This window comes from Atta cephalotes (genome assembly GCF_000143395.1).
Source record: "Atta cephalotes unplaced genomic scaffold scaffold00008, whole genome shotgun sequence".
NCBI classification, from domain to species: Eukaryota; Metazoa; Arthropoda; class Insecta; order Hymenoptera; family Formicidae; genus Atta; species Atta cephalotes.
In genome coordinates this window covers 3,489,003-3,511,043 of record NW_012130072.1, presented here as the reverse complement: position 1 = coordinate 3,511,043, position 22,041 = coordinate 3,489,003, and the positions used below count along the sequence as shown (strand labels likewise).

The 22,041-nt window shown below is 29.0% G+C and overlaps 1 protein-coding gene across 1 annotated transcript in view; it reads left to right on the top strand.

Moving 5' to 3' along the window:
- LOC105627362 (lipid phosphate phosphohydrolase 1-like) overlaps positions 1 to 22,041 on the top strand; it is a 103,871-nt gene that overhangs the window by 12,755 nt on the left and 69,075 nt on the right. Inside the window, exons 2-6 of the mRNA XM_012208647.1 lie at positions 4,442 to 4,604; positions 16,268 to 16,422; positions 17,566 to 17,786; positions 18,391 to 18,511; positions 18,997 to 19,381. Coding sequence (XP_012064037.1) covers positions 4,442 to 4,604; positions 16,268 to 16,422; positions 17,566 to 17,786; positions 18,391 to 18,511; positions 18,997 to 19,381 — 1,045 coding nt within the window. The remainder of the gene's footprint in view (positions 1 to 4,441; positions 4,605 to 16,267; positions 16,423 to 17,565; positions 17,787 to 18,390; positions 18,512 to 18,996; positions 19,382 to 22,041) is intronic.

Sequence of the window (22,041 nt, the reverse complement as noted above, 5' to 3'; positions counted from 1 at the left end):
AAAAGATTAAAATACATATTTTCTTAATTAATTGCGTGTATTGAAATGGATTGAAGGTAAATGTTAAGAATAACGCCTACTTCAAATCTCGATAAAAATATACCCGATCGAAGCATTTTCACGTAAAAATAAAGATTTGACAGAAAAAAAGTGTCATTCTGAATTAAAATATTAAAATTGGCGACTATTTAGGTTAGGAAATCTATATCACAGCCACGATAACGTAACTTTCAATGCAGATGCAATAAACGAACATACGGTTGGCTATCAGATCAGGATAGAAGCGAACATATCTTAGAAAGCGGTAGAATACGCATTCAAATTCTTTGTGAGCGATTTGCATTCTCGAGACATGTAACTAAATTATCAATTTGTAACTTCAATTTGTAATTTTCAATGATGCAAATAATTTCAAATATAGATGCTGTATTCACAGCTTGCAAATTATGCATAGAATTTTTTTTTAATTGAAGTGAATTTAAATGAGATTGTTCTTATTTAGATTTTTTGAATTGATATATTCATGGCTAACTTATTTAGATAAGCATTTTTGCACACAAATGAATAGAAATACAAAATGTGGTATTCGTCATGTTGAATTTGGATGATTCATGTCCATTATATTATTTTTTGATTGAAATAAATTACAGTACGAAATAAAATATTCATTATATTGAATTTAGATATATCCATCTTAGTATTATACTATTTTTTTATTGAAATGAATTAAATACGAAAAATGAATTAAAATACGAAAGAGCTATTCATCATGTTGAATTTAAATATATTTATGGATTCAAATGGATTCGAAAAATCAGAAGCGCGAATTCGAAAACGTTGAAATGAATTCATTTGAATTTATTCTTGTTTACTGGGAAGCTATGATAAAATAATTATCATCGTTCCTATCATAACACTACAGATATGATATGGTTAAATATCACGATACATAGAAAAACATAAATATTATTACATAATTACTACAATATTATTACTTAATATTATAATTATCTAGTCTCATTTTATCTTTCTTATTGCTTACGTCTTATTGCTTACATTATTTCTGTTGTTCTTGTCCTTAATGAAAGCTGCTTTATGTTTTTCGACAAAGCGTAATTCGATTAAGTTGTGTTCTCAAAACAGGAGATCACTTTACGAAATACGCACCGCTATTAAAAAAAAAGAATAACCCGCTTGTATCTCGCGTGTCTGTGGCTTGCGGTGGAAAACCGATGCGACCGTATATCGCGAATTGGTATGTAACAACACTCGTATATCACGTTACTTAATCCGTCGACGCGCGCATTATTAAAAAATTCACCCTATCTTTTGGACTTTGATGAAGTCACATAAACGTAACACAGTTTATTTGACGTATATATTATTATAATAAATCGTAATCAAGTCGGTTGATCAATTTGTTCTCTCATTTAAGTAGTATACTGAGTAATATACTAAAATATTTCAAGATATAGTGTATTATATGTTATAGAGTACACAATGTTATATCACACAGATCCCAAAATTCAAAATACCAGCAAGAAAATTCTTGAAAAAAAATTATAACAGAATACTTGCTATTCTGAACAAATTTTTGAGATAAAGACTGGTTATACATATATAATTATGGATTACGATTATCTGTTCGTAAATGGCATCGATAGTGATCGGGAATGTGCCTCATAAATATTAGACAAAAGATTGTGTGTAACATCAGCATAATATGTATGTTACAAGTAATATTTTTTACGAATTAGTAACAAATAAAATGAATTTATGATTTATCGGAATTTATAATGTATCGTTACTATGTTATTAATTTATATATCAAAAGTAGATGTAAATAAGATTTGAATAGTTTTTATCAAGTGTGATGTATATTCTTCATTACGAGTTACTTCATTATAATAATTTTAATTTTTTAAATTTTATATACAATATATATATTTGATTCCTCTTTAAGTTGCATTCCATTATTCACTGCGAGTACTGAAAATTTTTAGTTCACATTACATGTACTATAGATTTTCAGTACTCGCATATGAATAACGGAATGCAGCCTTTGATTCCAAAGAGGAATCAAAGATGTATAAAATTAAAAGGATTAAAATTAATAATGAAAATTAAAAATGAAATAATAACTCTTCAATTAAATCGAAAAATTTATTAATTACACAAACATACAAAAAATTTTTGATTTATAGAAAATGATATTCTTATATATTTTGACGTTCTAAAACCGAATCTGATGTCCAAATTTCTCCATCACGTCACAATATTTTTTTTCTCGACAGTTCGAAGAGAGAGCTCGATTTTCGAATATATTTAATATACTAACTTGCATATCAACTTTATAAGCTTGCATTATCATTGAACTTACTTTCTCTCGTTTACTTCAGCTTGTATATTAAAAACTAAATCATAAATGACTCTAAGAATACTGGAAAATTTTGAATTATTTTCCGATGATAAAAAAATTGTGACTTGATGGAGTAATTTAGGCACTTTGATTCGATTCGGTTTCAAAGTGTCAAAAAAATAAATAAAATATATAAGAATATCATGGCCTAATCTCCAGATCAAATTAAATTTTGTGTGCTGTATTATTTCCTTCTTTTTATTTATTCATTTATTTTCTGATGAAAAATATATAATTTTATTATTATTTATATGATATAACTACTTACTATTTATATGTACACCGTAAAAAGAAATGTGTTTTATTCTTGTCCCTATTTTTTAAACATTAAAGATGTTTAATTTAGAATAGAAAGAAAGTAGGCTAAGACACTCTTCTCGGAAAGTTGAGAGGTCCCAGATTTGAATACTGAAGTAATATTTTTCGCAATAAGTTTCTTATTTTCTTTCTTTCTATTCTAATTTAGGGGGGATTATTAGTGTTTCAGAATGATTGTATCGAAATCGAAAGTTTTTCGGTTCTCAATCATATCTGAAATAAATTAATTTAATATAAGAATATATTGTGTAAAACATTCAATTTTGCTCGATCTTGGCTTTTGTTTTTGTACTTAATGAATATTGTAAATTATGTATGTAATATTAGGTATGGGAAAAAGGCGTTTTTCCCATTAGATGGCATTAAAAAAACGCCACGAACTTTTTCCCACACCTAATATTATGTATGTAAATATAATGCGCTATTTATACGCTTTCATGTTTACATAATTTCAATTTTTGCGCTGCATTCTGCTTAAGGCATTTACTGGTCTGCCTAGCTAATCCTCCCACTTAATTAAATCTTAATGAATAAATTATATAATAATGCGCTATTTATACGCTCTCAAAAAAAATTTTTGCCTTCACTTCGTTTAGCTAAAAATAAATATTTTGTGAGAAGGGGGAAGGGACTAAGTAAGCTATCAGTCAGCTTCTCCCATGTTTTTAAATAAATTTTTAAAAATAAATATAAGTATTTTTTTAAATGATGTACTTATTAAATAAGGGCCACTTATGTGATTTTTATTATAGCTATTATTATTTGTTATGTGTGGAGTTTACATCGATTTTCAATGCTGCTACCTTTTAAAAAATCAAATTTGCATTTAAATTGCTAAAAATTTCCAAAGATTAAAGAATTAATTACAAACAAAATTAAACGTAATTGTAATATTTGAGAATAGAGTAAGTCCTAAGGAATTTCCTTTTTATGATTAATAATCATTTTAAAACTGATTTAGAAAGAAAATGTTTACTTTCTTTGTTATTTTTAATTTGGGTCTTATTAATTCATATGCATATAGATCCAATGTCAGAGTTTAACAAAATTTTTTTTCGTTTACTTACACATATTTTATATAAACAATATATTTTATTTTTGAAAATGAATGAAATGAAGATTTGAGTCTCACTTAGATTATTTCAATATCCTTATAAATAGAATTAAAAAAAAAATACAATAAATTAGGAGGGTCTTATTCAGTTCAGGTATCTTAGTATTTTGATTCGCGAATTTTAGATACTTTGTAATAAAATATAATACGAACTATATTTTGGAACAGAATTATACGTCTAATTAATATCATTGTGTGCGTTTCGCATTTAATATTTTTTGTACACACATTTTTTTGTACACATCTCAAATGGTATGTGTTTGCTTTGTGGTCGTACGAAGTACTTGATACGGAACATAATAACGCTGTGAAGTTAAAGCTCAAGAAAAAAGAAGAATAGTAATCAACCAAAAGGCGACAGATGGATAGTGAGACGAAAACTCATAACTATTCATGAACAGTGCACGTGCCTTAGACTAATCAGCCAAGATAGTCACGATAGATTTTTTTTTCCCTTAGATTTCATTCCCTTGATACCTTGATAAAAGAGATATCTTAGACCTTCTTTATCTTAGACTTCCGTCTAGATATTTCCATATGATCATGATTTCATCCATTTCAAGCTTTTGACAAATTTTTTTTTTCTTCAGAGTTCCACAGAACAATTGACGAGGTGTAGTACCATAACGTTGGAGGAGGAAACAGTGGAGAACACCAATAACGAAACAACGTCTCCTACTGTATCCGAAAAAATCATGAGTATCTGCAAAAGATTACGCTGGTTATACATAGATCTGGCTTTGGCGTTATCAAGTAAGTTTCAAGAATACTTATGTACGCTTTTGAATTTAATCTCTATAATCTAAGTACTATTCCATTTTTTAAAGTTTGCAATCAATAAATTCCCCAGTTTTTCCTTGAAACGTATGAGAGTTCTTGATATGTTCCAAAAAGAATGTAAAAAACAGGAATCCGAAATGATAGAAAAGATGGAAGAGATGATTTAGGAAAATATTACAATTTAAATAAATTTTAATTGAAATAATAAAAAGTATAATCATATCATAATGTAATTTTCGTTAACGTATCGTTCGTTAAATATAAATTGGCTCGTCTCTCTCTCTCTCTCTCTCTCTCTCTCTCTCTCTCTCTCTCTCTCTCTCTCTCTCTCTCTCTCTCTCCTCTCTTGTTTTCTGATTTTAACTTTAACAATTTTTCTCGAATTTTGCTGTTCTATTTTAAATCTTTTAGGAAGAATAAAAATTATCTGATTATAATAAAATTCTGCAAATACGATATTGATTTCACAACTTTACAAATTTGATATAATAAAAAACATTAATTATTTTTCTCGCATTTATATCGATCTATGTAATATTTTAGTTTTCGTTTAGTCTTATTTTTTTCGATATATTTTGTATTAAAATTCTATAAAATGAGTTCAAGGATTATTCGCACGTACATATTTAATAACTTTCAAATTTTTCACTTTACAGTTTTGCTATAAATCTATAGCTGACAGAATTTTTCTTTCAAAAAGATTCGCTATTGTTGTCTTTTTATCAGATATATCCTTTCTCATGATTGAAAAAGATCAGAGAATTGAATTATCAAATTAAAATTTTACTTCCTCGATGCAAGTCACATTATCTACTTCAGTAACGTCTATAATAACCAATTTGCCGAATCTAGTATTTAAAGCCCATTTTGCTAATTGAGTGCAGCATGGCTTTTATTAGCCCCATAAATATTCGTAGCGAATGTGTATGTCTTTACGCCTGATGAGAGGAAGTGTTAGCTTATGTGTTAACTGACGGGACTGACTTTATTGCATTAGCAAGTAAACCGTGAATAGTCGGAAGTACATACCGCGCATTCTTCCTGAACGGCTAAAAGTGCGGAACTTCGCGGAAACTAGCACGCTATAATTAATTTAATCGCCAGTGTTCTCACTGACAACTATCTCGTTTGTGAAATTGTAAAATAACTTTTTTCTTGATTGAAAAAACAGCAAAAGATATCGTATACTTATGTATAAACAAAGAGAAGTTGAAATAGAAAACTTAAATAAGATGTAAGTATACTAATAATACAATCTTATTATCGCTTTATGTTGTTCAACTTTATCTAAAAATTTATTTTTTTGACTGCATATATATTGAAATTCATAATACTTTTATAAAAAATGGAAAATTGAATCTATTTGTCTCACTTATATTTTTTGTTAAATATATTCAATTAATATAATTTTATACATCACATTAATAAGAAGAGAATTAAAGCTTTTGCATCCGTTGAGATTAACTTTCAGTCATTTCTAATCAATCGTTATTCGATACGATCAGATGAATAACAGACATAGAAACGTGAGAATTGGATTCCAACCGAGGTACTTGTCTTTTTTTCCCTTCGTTTTCCTTTCTGTCGCTTATGCGGTACGAGTGCAGTCTTTTGCATGGAAGCGCATTCGCCGAGGGTGAAACCACGCGTGTAATGAAGCCTGACAGGGAAACCACGAACTGTGTAATGCAATATTACGGACGAATGTTTGACTAGAATTTTTACGGGTGTGCCGCTTTGTGCAATGCAATACATTACAGACGGGTGTTTAATTAGAATTTTTACGAGCTTGTCGCTTTAAATTCTCCTGTGCATCTGTCGCGTAATTATAGCAATGAGCTGTACGATCTACTCGCTTCTAAGCACCGTATATATGCGACAATACAAGCATAACATACGAATGTTATTTAATATACAGAGAATTTCTCTTGTATGTAGTAAGAGCATTTGAGAAGTACCATACATGATGAAGTATAGTATCTGTTTCGAACGCGTTGTAATCAAAGTTGGACATTTTCCTACGTACTTTATTGAGATTTATTGTATTTTATTTTTATTCGTAAAATTAAAATACATCTCTCTTGACAAAATGACATCATGACCAGTGGAAAATTGTAAAAAAGCATCCAAAGTAAAAAAATGAATCTTGAATAAACTTTTTTTTGCATTAAATATAAATTAAATTTTCTTTCTACGTATGTAGAATTATTTTAAATTAAACTTATTCAATTTTAATTTGATTTTAATTTGATAAGAATCAAATTCATTTACATAAACAAGTAATAGTTAAATTTTTAATCAATGTTACTTTTGATAATGACTGAATTTTGTTATGCTCTTCTCTACCCTCGTGCTGTTCCAATCATATGTTCTGGATAAAGCTCTACACAGATGTTTGCAGGAGAAAAATGAAAAGAAGAAGAAAGAGAAAAAATATATATTCCGAAGTATCAAACAGGGCTTTAACCTTTTAAACGATTACGGCGCAGCCGTGTATGTTACTAGTGGGTGTTATGTTCTCCCCCGCAACGTTTGTATCGTACAGATGTGTGCCACTCATCGCCCGTTCTTCTCTTGCTCGCACATATGCAGTGAGCATGACACACAGTTAGTTAGACTCAGATTAAGGAGAATTCAAGGCTAATTTGAGTTTAGGGATCGTTCTAGGGGCATAAATGTGCACGTACGACGCTGAACTAACCGGATCATGTGGAAGTTGAAACAATGTCCGGTCCATCCATCACGAAGCCGATGCTAGATTATGCGATGATTTAACGGTCATTATATATCGGCACATTAGATTCGCGAAGATACAAATATATTATTATACGTACTGAAATCATAATTTTTTAAACATCAATCGAGCAAAGAGTAATCTTTCCGAATACGTATTATGTAAAAAAATACAATGACAAAATAAAGTAATAAATATAGTAAAATAATGTATTATGAAATATAAAATACATACTTATGATCGTTAAAATATAATAATTATTAGAACAGTTTGTAATAATATTGTAATAGTACTTGTAGATAAAAAATTAATAAAATTGTAGTATTTTTATACTTTGGTAATTTCGAAGTTGCAGTTGATCACATAAATATACCATGCATGATCAAATTTTTAAAAGAATATTGTCAATGGTGTATAAGTTGATTTACGCATTTTACCATTTCTTGACATGGTTACATGTTGAAATATATTAGGAATGAATCACGCTACACGTTGCAATTCCTTACTTGTCTACTCGTTTTTCTTTCCGCCGCGATGAGACATCCCGCATCGCGAAAGTGTGACAAAGGGCACTTAATCTCCGTAATTTGCTCGTCTCATTCATCTTGTTATATATGATAGCAATAGAGCCACGAAATGCAAAAGATCAAGGCTATCATGATTTCGGAGGTATATCTTAAAGAAAACAAAGAAATTTGATCAGGTTTTCGATTGAGTTTTCATCTGCTTCTGATCAAAGATAACTATATGAATAAATCAAATAAATAAAGAAGCGCCATATATTAAGACTGGATCTTGATGCTTGTTTAATAATATTTTTATGTAAATTTTAAATATATTTTATTGAGATATGTCGACTACGTGTCGATTACTGTTGTGTATTTAAAACGCAATAACTGAAGCTTGATCGAATATATAACTTATTCGCTACGAGCAATCTGATAAGTTTCATCTTCATATAAAAAATAATTCTATTTATATAAAAAAGATTATATTATTTATATGTATATATTCAGATTTATTTGAATTATTCAAACATATAATTATCTTGGTAATTTAGTAATTGACTTAACTTTTAAACTTAACACAAAAATAAATTATATTCGCGTATAACATAATATGATTTATTCAATCTTCACAGAATTTTTGACGAATTTTGTTTGCTCACAGTGATGCTGAATATTTGCTAACTTGATAAGGTGAATCAGATTTATCTAGACTGAATAAGAAAATCATCAGTTTCGTGTTAGAAGATCATATAACTTTGTTAAATTGTTAAATTGTTTCTAAGAATTTTAAATGAATTCGTCATCAACGTCACGCAAAATTTAAATATTTATTGTTGATTCTTGATAGATTTTAAAAAAAATTATAACATTACATTAAAATTACGGTATATCATTTTCTATTATACCATGATAATATAAAAAATTATAAATATAGCAAATTATATGTATTTAATAGAAGAATAAAAATTTGCCATTGATTTATGCGAAAGTTTAGAGACTTAGCAATTTTTTACTTATATTAACTTAAAATGTACATGTATTTACAGATTAATAGGCATGTTGTTTATCACGAAGATGATAAACAACAGTGCTTTTATCTCACGCCAATGCTTAATGTCGAGACCGTATCTCCAGATATATTTGCATATAATAAGCATATATTGATATTGATACAGTTAAGGGGATCCTAAAACCTCCTTTTACGTAAGCACGTATAATTTTTGTATAAGAAATATTTTTTTTCTCTTTCATCGATTCGAAAGTCCTTTTCCAGGATTAAAGTATACGCATTAATACACGTCTGGAAAGTGGAATCTATGTCGAGAATGAAAAATTTCAAAATTGATATATTTTTTAGTATTTTTTAACATCTCAGCTGTCAAGTCATGATAATATTTGCTTGATATGAAAATTTTGCAACTGTACGTACGAAATAGTGGTTTCCAGACACGTAGTTTACACGAACAAACAACATCGAGTTCTTAGAATTAAACTTAGACGCTTTATCGCAGCGAATTTGTTATACAAAATTGACACGTATGTGTGACTACGTGTATTATAGGTGCATGAGATATTGATATGATAATATAAAAAGACATGTCAATGTGCGATGTGTGGCGACCTCTAGTGATTTGATCGGAGTTTATTTTAGGATCTCCTTAATACTTTTATACTCTTAACTTGCTTTTTATCTTCTTATGTAATTATATATATGTAATGCATAATGTAATGCATAAATTCAATAAAATATTCTAATATTTCAATTATTAATAAAGAGCCGACGCAAGTTGTTATGCGAGACATATTTATTAATATTAAAACTAGTACATTAAATTTAATGTAAATACAACTTGCGTCGTAATAGTTGATTTACTTTACTAGAGCCTATACAATTATGAAATAATTTTAATTCTAACTGTTAACGAAATTATGAGTAATAATATCAAAATGTTCCTTTTATTTAATCCTCGATAATTCAGTAACAAAAAAACTTAGGAATATTTTTAAATAATAATTTAGCTTTCATGTTAAAAAATTTTGACAAATTTTTCTGGATACATGCATGACAGACCTACAAAGTGAGAAGAAAATTTTGTCCAACTCATAGTTATCTATGTGTAAAAAAAAATGATCAAACTCACAGAAACTCGAAACATATATCTAGAGTGATCTTTTGAGAGTAGAGATTCTTAAGTTTTCAAATTTTGAAGTTCATAGCGCTTTAGTTTCAACTCAATATGCTTCTTTATTTTTTATTTATTAACAACTGCATGTAATAATAGTATGTATTTGTCGATAAAATTAATGTTTTTATATAATATATGTTTTTATGATATGTGTTGTTGATAGACCGGAACGTTGAAATTCGAATCACGGCATTATGCTCTCAGCGAATCGCAAAGGATTAATTTTATTGGTCGTTATAAAAACTTAATTACCGTTTATAAAAAAAATTTTAACTTTGAAATCTAATTATACTTATAAGGATGTATTTGATTATTTTAGGTGAAAATATAAAATGCGCAGAAAAGAAATTTTTTCCAAGAAAAAAAATGAATAAAATAATTTGTTAAATTTGTCTTTAAACAATTAAAATTGTGGAAGATTCTGCGAAATATAAATATTTGAATAAATAAAATTATTCAAATTCATAATTATTAATTTGTGTGTTCAGCTTATCGAACTGTCACTTTATATAATATATATAATATATATAATATAATATATATAATATATATAATATATATAACTGTCTTTATATAACTGTCAATTTATATGCGATTAAATACATATTGTGCGAAAGTAATACAATTTGACACAAATTCTCGATATGCAATTTCTTTCAATCTTCAATAGCAAGTTAATAAGAAATTCTATATAACGCAAATAAAATTTAATACTTAATTAATTTTTTACATTTAAAATACGATTATAGCGATAATAACTGTTTACGATTCAATAGAATACAAATAATAATTTAATGCGCTTTGTAAAAAAATTGGAATTAAAAATTAGTTTACATGAAAAATAAAAGAGTTAGTCACAAACTAATAAACAGTGTAGCTATTATTACATGTTATTTAATATCATGTTATTATGTAAAAATAGATATATTTTATTTATATTGATAATATATTATGTATTTATATAAAACATGTTTTATATAAATTGCTCGCAAAAGCAACTAATATGAACGATTGTAACGCTTTAAAGCGTTACAATCGTTTTTTTGACGTAGGCGAAAATCATAATTACCACACGGTATATTCGACGCGTGAGGCAGGTACATTATTTTTTTGCGCCATAATTGAATTATGCACCGAACGTGCACGTTTTATCTAACGACAAAAAAGGCTATGAGCGACACGTGGCGGACGCACTCGCGCTTGACGGAGCCAAAAAAATTTATGAAGTTTTCCATTTGGAAAATGCGTTTCAAATCCATAGAGAATCATCACTTTTCGAAGCATTTGTGAAGATTTCTTAATAATTTGATTTTTAAAAAATTATCTTATTTTTTTAAAAAGATTATCCGTTCATTCATTTTTACATGTTTGCGATAAAGATTTTTATACAGACATTTAAATAAACAAATTATTGACAATTTTTATTTATATAATACATATATAATCGTGTACATTATATAATTATAAGATTTTTTACAAACAAAATTTGCTTTGTGGATATCTACTTGTTATTTCTTATATCGATAACTTATAAGGATGCATCGTATATGTAGATATGCATTGTACGATGTATGTGTGTATTCGTCTAAGAAATCTAATTTAATTATTAATCTGATACATATTTCAGAGTTTTAGCAGAATTCTAAGATTGAAGTTATAATAATTAAAACAAATATAATTATTTACAATAATTTAAAAGATTTATTTAGTATCATTATTATTAAATTGATTAATTAAATTTGTGCTATTATTTCAATTCTATTTAAAATTGTGTTTTAAAAAAATTCAAAATATAAAAATATTATTAAGCTAAAATATTATTACTAAGATTCAGCTTGTCGTTTATTTGTATTATTCACATATCAGCCTAGTTTCTTATTATTGATTACTAATAATTAAATTATTGGATTCAGCTACATAAACACACACATAATATTAGCTAAAAATATTTTTTTATATTCCAATATTACCTTTATTTAGATCGCGTTGTTTCTATTTCATTGTACAGCTATATCTTGCACTCCATTAAGTTCTTCTGCGCTCCTGATACTCTTATACATCATCTACATGAATTTTCATACAAAAAAGAAAGAAAAGGAGTTTGTGCATAGTAATTTACCTCTACAATAACTTATCTATTGACATCACACTATTATTAGTCACTTCGCTAATACATCATATATCATAAAAAAATCCTTTTCAATCTGAAATATAATCATAATGGAAATCCCTTTATTGTGCGTTGCGGAAATATCAACATCAGAATGAGTAATTTGATATCATTTCCTTGTGTATTTTAATGACAAATTTCCTACTTGAATCATAATTGTGTTAGGCATCTTCACTTTTAATGGATTTATTTATTTATTTATTTATTTATTTAGAAGTTTTTACCTATTTACATAAAGATTTCAATATACTTTACATTAGGTCATTTTTTTCCTATTTATAGATTTTACAGTATTGCAGATTTTACAAAAAATGTGAACCGCAAATCAATAGATGTATTATGTGCCATCAACAACTTAACAAAATTAGAGGTGCACTTACGTATTTGTTACCTATAGTATTATTAGATAATTGACCAAAGCATTGTTCTTTATCAAATGATTAGATATATTATCAATATTATTCACATGCACGTTACGCACCTTTCAGAGTTTTAGCAAAATTCTAAGACCACACTCTTGAGTACTTAATATTTACGATTAGATATATTGAAATTTGATTAAATTTGATTTCATCCTATGTATAATATAGATATTCCAATATAGGAATCAAATCCCTTGACTTTAATAATATATAAATTCGAAGAGATTTTAAATTAGCAATTTAATCAGCAGCATAAAAGCATATAATAAAAACCAATTTCTTCATGTAAGAAATATATACGTTTCGGTCATACAATAAATAAATCAAAAAATTGTTGCAATAAATTAACAATTTTTTTCAACCTTTTTACTGCGCTGATGAAGACTAGAAACGTACATTTTTCTTTATTATATGATGAAATAATTTTTTTATGACTTCATTTTTAATAATTGTTTTTATATATAACTAAATGTCAAATATTTTTTAAAATTTATTAACTATTAACATTAAATATAGTTTATTGTAAGAATAGCTCATGAATTACAAAACCGACTTCTAATAGTTTTGCCTCATTTTAATTTTAAACATAAGAAATCCAAATTATTCTCAAAATTGCTCTATTATCATATTAATATTATATTATCTTTTAAATATATACTAAAAAATTTTTCGTCAAAATTACACAGTAAAAAACATTGCTTATTTGTGTTAAAACCGATTCTTATTAAAATTTTTGGATTAAATTTTTAACATTACGAATATTAATTTAACATGATGTGATTATGTTATTTGGATGTTATGTTATTTTAAATTGTTTGAATATACAATACAAATAATCTAATTTGTGAATAAGTGAACAAATAATACAAAACAGTGTAGTTTTAAAAAATATAAATGAATGAATAAATGAATAATTAAATGAAAGATGAATGTATGTTAATTTAACATATATTATTAATGTAAATGTTAATTTGATTGAAGGAATATGTTTCTACAATTTATTTCTAAATTTGTTAAAGAATTATATTTTTTATTAATTTTTGCATAATGTTTGTGTTTTCTAACATATTCATTTTATGTTATTATTAATACAAAAATTTGAACCTAAAACACGAGAAATGTGTTAAATTTAAAACAAATTTTTCAATTGTGTAAGATTGCAACTTTTTTATTTCATTTTGCATTAATCATATTTCATACATATACATATACATTGACAAATCGCAGATGAGTTTAAACAAATGTCTGAGACTCAGATCAATCTTTTATTTTTTTCCGCTGTTTTTTCTACTCCAAAGGACAAAATATTTTTTGTAGTACGTGCGAATCGAAAAATAATCTCGCGCGTATCTCTACTACGCATGCGCATTAAATCACGTATATATATAATAGTAACGTGACGTGCGAGTTCCTCGTGGTGGTTAGACGTCAGAACGCTCATTGAATGTCGGACGAGCCAGTGTATCGCAGTGTTGTTGAAACATTTTCTCCTTTTCACACACGAGATGCACAATCGTTCGCTTTCCGAAAGACGATGCACCGTCGCGAAGAAAAATCCTTCTATCGTGAATGAGAATAGAAGAGGTGAAAAAGTTGTTGAGAAACAGAAAACGACGCCATGTAGACTAATTAAATGGTCTTGTCGCAATCACTTGATTGTTGGTACGTACTAGGAAAAAACTTTACTTAGTATCTAACTGTGTATACATAGGAGATAAAATACTTGCCATATCACGCGTGTTATTTGATTATAATTTTCTGATCGTAATTACTATTGTTTAAGATGCATTTTGAAATGCACTGACAATATCAAAAATCTATAGTGTTATCTATGTATATCTGTAATCTATGTATATCTATGTAATACGTGAATGTAACGTGAATTACAGACTTTCAATATAGTCGTAGTATATTGAAAAAAATGTCGTCAATTTTATATATAACTTGAAAAAACGTGAAATTCTTCAAGTAAGGAGCTCCGCACAATAAAGGGAACAAAGAACAGAGAATAAGAATCAACCTATCAGAAACTGTGTATTTCACAATACATGATTTCTGATAGGTTCAAATTCTTATTCTCTGTTCTTTTATTGTGTGGAGTTCCTAAGAGTTTGGACATTGTTCAGACATTTTTTATTGGTCCACCATTTTTAGCTGCTGCTTAAAGTGGAATGAGATAGATATACATATGTATCTTGGTCGCTTGAATCGCTTATAATTCTGTCTCTCACACTATATTTAACACATATTAAAGGCTGCTTTATATGAATTAACGTATCCAAATGTAGATATAATTAACTTTGATAATGAAATAATACAAGTATATTTTGTTAAATGACGTGATGATATCATTATTAAGTATTTAATGGGTATTTAAAATATTTATATGTTTAAATATTCTTATGCTTAACTTTGCTAATTTCATGTATAGTAGCTTTTTAATATTATTCTAGTAATGCAAGTAATCAAATTCGATTTCATTTTATATCTCGCGTATGTTAGAATTAGATAGATACTTCATTCTACCTTAATTAAGCGTTTCGTCCATTATATTCAAGATGATGTTCAAATTATTTTTTTATTTAAGGAACTCTAAAAAAACAAAATTTACGTCGTACCAACGTAATCGAAATGCAGAAAAATTTCTTTGATTACGGAAATTCGAACGACATTGACTTGGTTTACGCAATTATTCACTCCAAGAATTTTATTTACTTTACGCAATTAATTAGATAATTCATTCCGTGATTATTCTTATGAGATAGATTGATTTATGAAGAACTATGTTGTTTTATCAGAGAGATTATTAAAACACAGTCATTATACAAATAAGACAAGTAACAGTCATTATAAAAATATAAACATGCACTGAAATGTTTCATTACAAATGATATAATTTTTAAGCTTTAAGAGTGTTAAAAGGACACGAAATTTCAGATTTCTTTTTTTCATAATTGTTAACATAATTTGTTTTCTTCATAATTTTTCTTCGTAATTGTCTTTATCAATTTTCTTAAAATGCATAAGGAAATTTTTTGATAATGCATTTAATCATATGCAATTTCTGTAAACGTATAGACTTTAGATATATTTATGCGATTTATGATAATTTATTATAATATATTATAATATATAATCACAACATATATTTGATATTCACATAACATATAAATTATTAATATTCTTACTCGTGATTAGATTAGGTTGCAAATTAATTTTTATATAGAAAGAGCAGTTTTGCTGAAGTATCTAAAAATTTAGCTAGATACAAATAAAAAAATAATTTTGTTAGACTATCAAAATAATTAGATATTTTATTAATAGGACATTCAAATTGATTGCTAGAATATACAAATTTGTAACATTGCTTGAGTTTTTCATATAATTATAATTATTTTGATTATAATTATAATATATTTATTTTATATATAATTATTTTGATGGTCCAACAAAATTATTTTCAGATCTATAGTTAAATTTTTAGATATTTCAGCAAAATCATTCCTTCCGCATAAGTATTTTTGGAAATATTGTATCGCGAAATTGTTTATTGATATTCGAGAAGACAGTGAATTGTCTATCTATTTTAATTTGCGATTATTTATTGCATTTTAGTGCTCATACTGTTGGCGCTCTTGGAAATACTCGTGCAACCGTACCAGCAGATCGGTTTCTTTTGCAATGATCCGAAGATCTCATTCAAATTCACAGGTGACACAATCTCTATAGGCTCAATCATAATCTTCAGTGTCGTCATGCCTTTACTAGTGGTAAATATTCCTTTTCACATTCTTGCTTCTTCTAATCTTATACTAAATATATGAAAAAAATGAATATTAAATCTTCATATTATACGAAAGATATTTTTAGTTGAACGTATTTTATGCAATATTAATTTAAATCAGATGACTTATGATTTATATTTTTTTTATTATATAAGTCGGAAATCAATCTCTATAATATCAACGATTGTATATATATATATATATATATATACATATATATATAGAATGATATTCTATATGTATTGATATTCCTTATGTATTCTAAAAGAATTTTAAAGAATGTTTTCTCATATTAATTCCAGACGAAAACTTCATATGACTGAAATGACTTACAATTAGTTTTAAAGATACAAAATGAAAACTGAAGGAAAAATTTCATTTTTTTTTTCAAAAATTTCAAAAATCATTCGAGCTATTTTAATGAAGTGTTAAACATACACAAAGTTTCATCAAAATAATTTTGGAAAAAAAGTAATTTTTTAAATTAAAAAAAACGGATTTTTTTCAATTTTGATACTTTATATCTTTGAAACTAAATACTTTTGGACATATAATCAATATAAAGTTTCTGTCTTAAAATGTAAGGAATTATCACTTAAAATTTTTGAAAATACTTAAGGACCATCCTATATATATAGTCAGCAACTAAAAGGCAACTTCCTTTTGGATTTTCGGAATGCAGCTTGCTCACATAAATAAGAATCAATCGCTCGGTGAGTAAACTGCATTCCGAAAGCCATCGAAGAAAAAGTGTTGCAACCTTTCTGTGATTGGCTGTACATATATAATTATTTTTTTTTGTTTTTGAGATATTAAAGTGTAAGTGAGTAACGCTCATAAATTTTGGATTTATTTCTTGTTTGAAACTGAAAAGTTTGATGCAACAGATCATAACACTAAGATTATAACACGTAAGGTGAGCTATTCAATAATAAGAAAACTAATGAATAAGGAATATGAATACATTTTGATGATCTCTTCGAGTGTCAGTATGAAAAAAAATTTACTTCAATTTGTGAAGAAAAGAAGATTCACAATCTTTTTTTCTCGATTCGGCTTTATTGAAATAAGAGTAGTAGGAAGTGTCGAGAGTCACATTTTATAAAGATCCTTTTTGGTCGGTTTCAGATATGGATCGCAGAATATATTTACTATTCTGCTGACAGTTACGAAAACGCGTCATATTATGGCACCCGGAGTAAACTAATCTGGCGCTGGTACGGACATTACGCTGCGGGGATTTTAACGCTTACACTCCTCTGCGAAGCTATGAAAGTCATAATCGGTGAGCCGCGGCCACACTTTCTCGACACGTGCAAACCGCGCGAGGCGGCCAACTGCACCAATGAGTAAGCACCGACCTTTTCTTTCTTTGTCCCGGTTGGCTTGCTACTTAGGCGCAATCCGGTCGACTTTTATGTCGTCGACATGTAGGTAGCCTGATACGCGAATGGCGTATTCGTGGGTCTGTATACTATATGGATTCCGGAAAGAAAAGGAGATACGCATGCCAAGCACCTACGTATAATTGCGTAGGTTCTCAGCAATGCTGAGAGATAAAACACAAAGAGCTTATTATTTATGTTCTTATCGCAAGACGAATCGCTACGCGCTTTTTTATATCCTTTCTTTATATCAGAATTTTATATAAAAAAAAGAGTAGTTAACCGTAGGAGATATATTTATCAATCGCGAGGAAGGTAAAGCTACATACGGTCGGTTATATAGAGTTCTATAATGCCATTTTGCTGCCAGTTTATACCTGGTCTTGTATCCTTCTAAAATAAAGTATTCATTTGTCTATATTATTATTTAAGTAAAATTATAACGATAAAAACTATATTGGAATTTTGCTTAGAATATTTCAAAATATTTGCTTTAAATTTTATCAATCTGTATCTAATGTGACTGGACAATAACAAAAACAGTGACATTCTTGTATTTTCTTTGCAGATACATCATTTCTTACACGTGCACGAATACCGAGGTTTCCACCTGGTTCATCAACGATTCAAACAAATCCTTTCCCTCCGGTCATGCCGCTCTCTCCGTTTACACGAGCATCTTCTTGGTGGTAAGAAAATTCTCTTTTACAACATAAAAACTTGACAAACTATTTTTTATAATATAAAATTGAGAAAGAAAATAGATCCCACTAGTTTATCCGTAAAGTTCAGCAGCTTGTTGGCAATATAGGGAACTGCGATATCAGCATCGAGTACTTCCGGTCTAATATCGGTAATCAGTATCTAAGCGACGGAAAAGAATTTGCAAAAAAAATCTATCGGCGGCATATCGATTTTCACGGACCCGCGAGACAGATAGATAAATATGAGAAAGTTGCGAAATAAATTCTCGAAAATACGTAACTCATTTCAAAATAAGAAAAAACTGGAAGATTGAGAATTTTAGTCAAAGTATATTACGCATCTGTTCCCTCTCACGTTCTTTTCTCGCCATCGGATAAAAATATTGTCAAAATAATTAGAAAATAGAAATTATCGTGAAAATACATAATAGAGAGTTCCGTTTGTTCGTCTTTTGTCGCATCGTACACAGTGGTATCTACAGAACCGTATGCCGAATCGGACGTTGTTTCTGAAACCGTGGCTGCAGTGCCTGACGAGTATGTGGGCCGTTACATGCTCGATAACCAGAGTGGGCGACAACCGGCATCATTGGTGGGACGTTCTCATCGGCGACGTCCTCGGGCTTCTATTCGGCCTGTTCGTCGTAATATTATCGTGCCGGCACTTCTGTCTCGAACGTACCGCCGCCAATGCCGCCAACGCTGCGACGCACGTCCTTAACGAGCCCCTGGAGAACGGCCAGATCGGAGGCTACGACATGCAGCGCAAGCATAACGCAGCCAAGAAGCTGCTCAATCCTACCGCCGTCGACATCTCGGAGATCCGAGAAATGAAGGATATCGGACGGACCTGGAGTAAATAAACGCGTTCGACGAGGGGATGATTTCAAGGGTGGAGATGAGGACATAGGGAAACACATAGAATCCCGATGATTGAATCATTCATTTCGGAAAAGATCATTCGTTTAAAAAATATTGATAGAATATTTTCATTGTACCTGATCTGTTTTTAAGTAATAATAATGTAAACTTTTTTTGATAATAATAATTGTAACATGTAAAGAAATGTAAAGAAATATAATAGAAATGTAACAGAAAGATGCATACTAATGGGTGCAGTCAATGATTCCACTTTAAATCTTCTATGACAGATATTAGAATTCAAATAAATTATTCGATTTTATCTTCACATACACATGAAGATAAAACCTAAAACAAAATAGGAATATTAAGAAAAAAATACAATAATAATATTAATAATACAAGTAATATCAATATAAAAACAACTATTAGTTTATTAGACAATGCTAATAGAGTAACCCTTACAATTAGAATTAACCTAATGCTGTACATATACATATATAAAACATGAACATATATGTATATGTGCGTACGTATCTCCGAGTATATATTCTGTACAGAAGAATTATAGATGGGTATTGAAAATAAGTAATAATAGAGATGAACAAATAGATATCAAGTAAGAAAGAACATGAAATGATAATGAAATAGATACATATCAATTGAAATGAGAAATGGTACATTGAGAAACAGCTGATTTAAAGAATGAGAGAGGAGGATAACGAATTAAAATATTTTACTGCGGTATAAGTAAGTATGCTAGGCGCGCGTCATGTAACAAACAGCTGCATAGCGGCTATTAATAAAGGAGCGATAACAGAATAAGTTAATGACAGAGCGGTTTCATACAATTGTATCGATGTACATGCTCTTCACAATTTCCTAAGAAATAAGAATTTTCGAAAACATCCTTTTTTTCCGAGACGATTGATTCGATCAGGAAATGTGTTTAACGTACGAGTTTAGTGGTGGTTTCCTTCGTAGCAAAGATCGAGTGCCGGAACGCACAAGATTTATTTTCGTATTAACAAATAAATTGCTCAGTACGAAATAGTCGAACGTTTTACATTCCACTGGGAGGGGAGGGAGAAGAAATTGCACATATCGGAGTCACGGACGCATCGATCGGCGAGGTTCTCGCAGGTGCGAAGTGACGGCTTAGGGTTGAAACGTTCGCGCTAGGTATGTAAATGCGAGTGATCTACACGGAACTGCCTACCGACTTGCCTACCGATCCAATACATAATGTAAGAAACTCGCGGGGCTTACAAATATCGAGTCAATTAATCGTACAGGATGATAATCCAACGAGGGAAATGATTTAGTAATCATCCACCCGAGATATTTTATCGTCCCAGATGCCGATTTCTCTCGACATCTCAAATGCTCCGCTCGTTCTTATCAGTAATTTACACTTACGCTCCCGCAGTTGATTACATTATTTAAGAAGCGTAGCTTTAACCTTCTGATGCACTTTGAACGCAGACAGAACCGAAAATGAGAGCAAGTCGCGTGTGCAATTTTTCATGCACATGTACAATATATATTGTAACGTAGTGAAAATCCAGTTATTTTAATTTATGTTATGTAACACAATTTTTGAATGAAAATGAAAATTAAATAGAGTTAGAAGATTGAATCAGTCGACAAAATAATTTGAAGAATAAATCTCGACGAAAGTTTAGACGAAAATTTTAATTTATTCACATAATATTATATAATTTAATGATATTTTCCTAGATATAATTTATTCACATTCCATACGCAGCTTTCAAATATATATATCTTTATTGTGAGAAAATATTCTTCAATCTTTTTTTTATTTATTTTCACGCGAACGAGAGGGATGGGAAGAATAACACAGTGAGATTTATACATTATTACAAAAGAAATGCCTTTACGGATGTGCTCGGAAACGAGCGTGTGTTATAAACAGTAGTATTATTTACAGTCACGTAATATAATTCTATTGCCTCGCATTTTATCATCTTCAGATGAACGTAGAGGTGAATGTTAATATGTCGCTAATGGAGCGATTTTTTTTTTAAATCGCGTACACGACAACTTTCACATCGGCCTTTTAATCGGTGAAAAGCTATTAGATAAAAGTAATACGTATCCTTCGGTAAATTTCACGTACTCGAATACTTTTGCAATGTTATTGAACAGCGTTTGTACGCAAGGAACGCAGTGTTTGTCCATCCAAGTTATGGACCGTAAATACACAAGTAGTGTTTATATACTACAATGCAGTCACGCGGTAGATGATAGTAAGTTATGCGAAATTAAAGTGATTACATCGTACGTGAGTGCGCTTCAACGCTGCCGATTGTTATTCTTACGGTATACGCCTCTATATCTATCTACCTAAGAAGCATGTTATTTAATGCACCTGCTGATTTCTGCCACCGTGTAATCGCGAATGCGGGATTTGTACATATGTCGTAGGAGATATCGTATATTTTTAAAAACGCGAACGCAACGTCAGTCGTAAGAGACTTCGGAATTGTAATTACTATATGTAATTTAATTAGCCTATATGCCGACCTTCCATATGATTGTGATACGTCTCGCGATTGTGTACACATGATGTGTACGCTATAAATGTATGCTACACTCTATATATATATATATATATATATATATATATATAT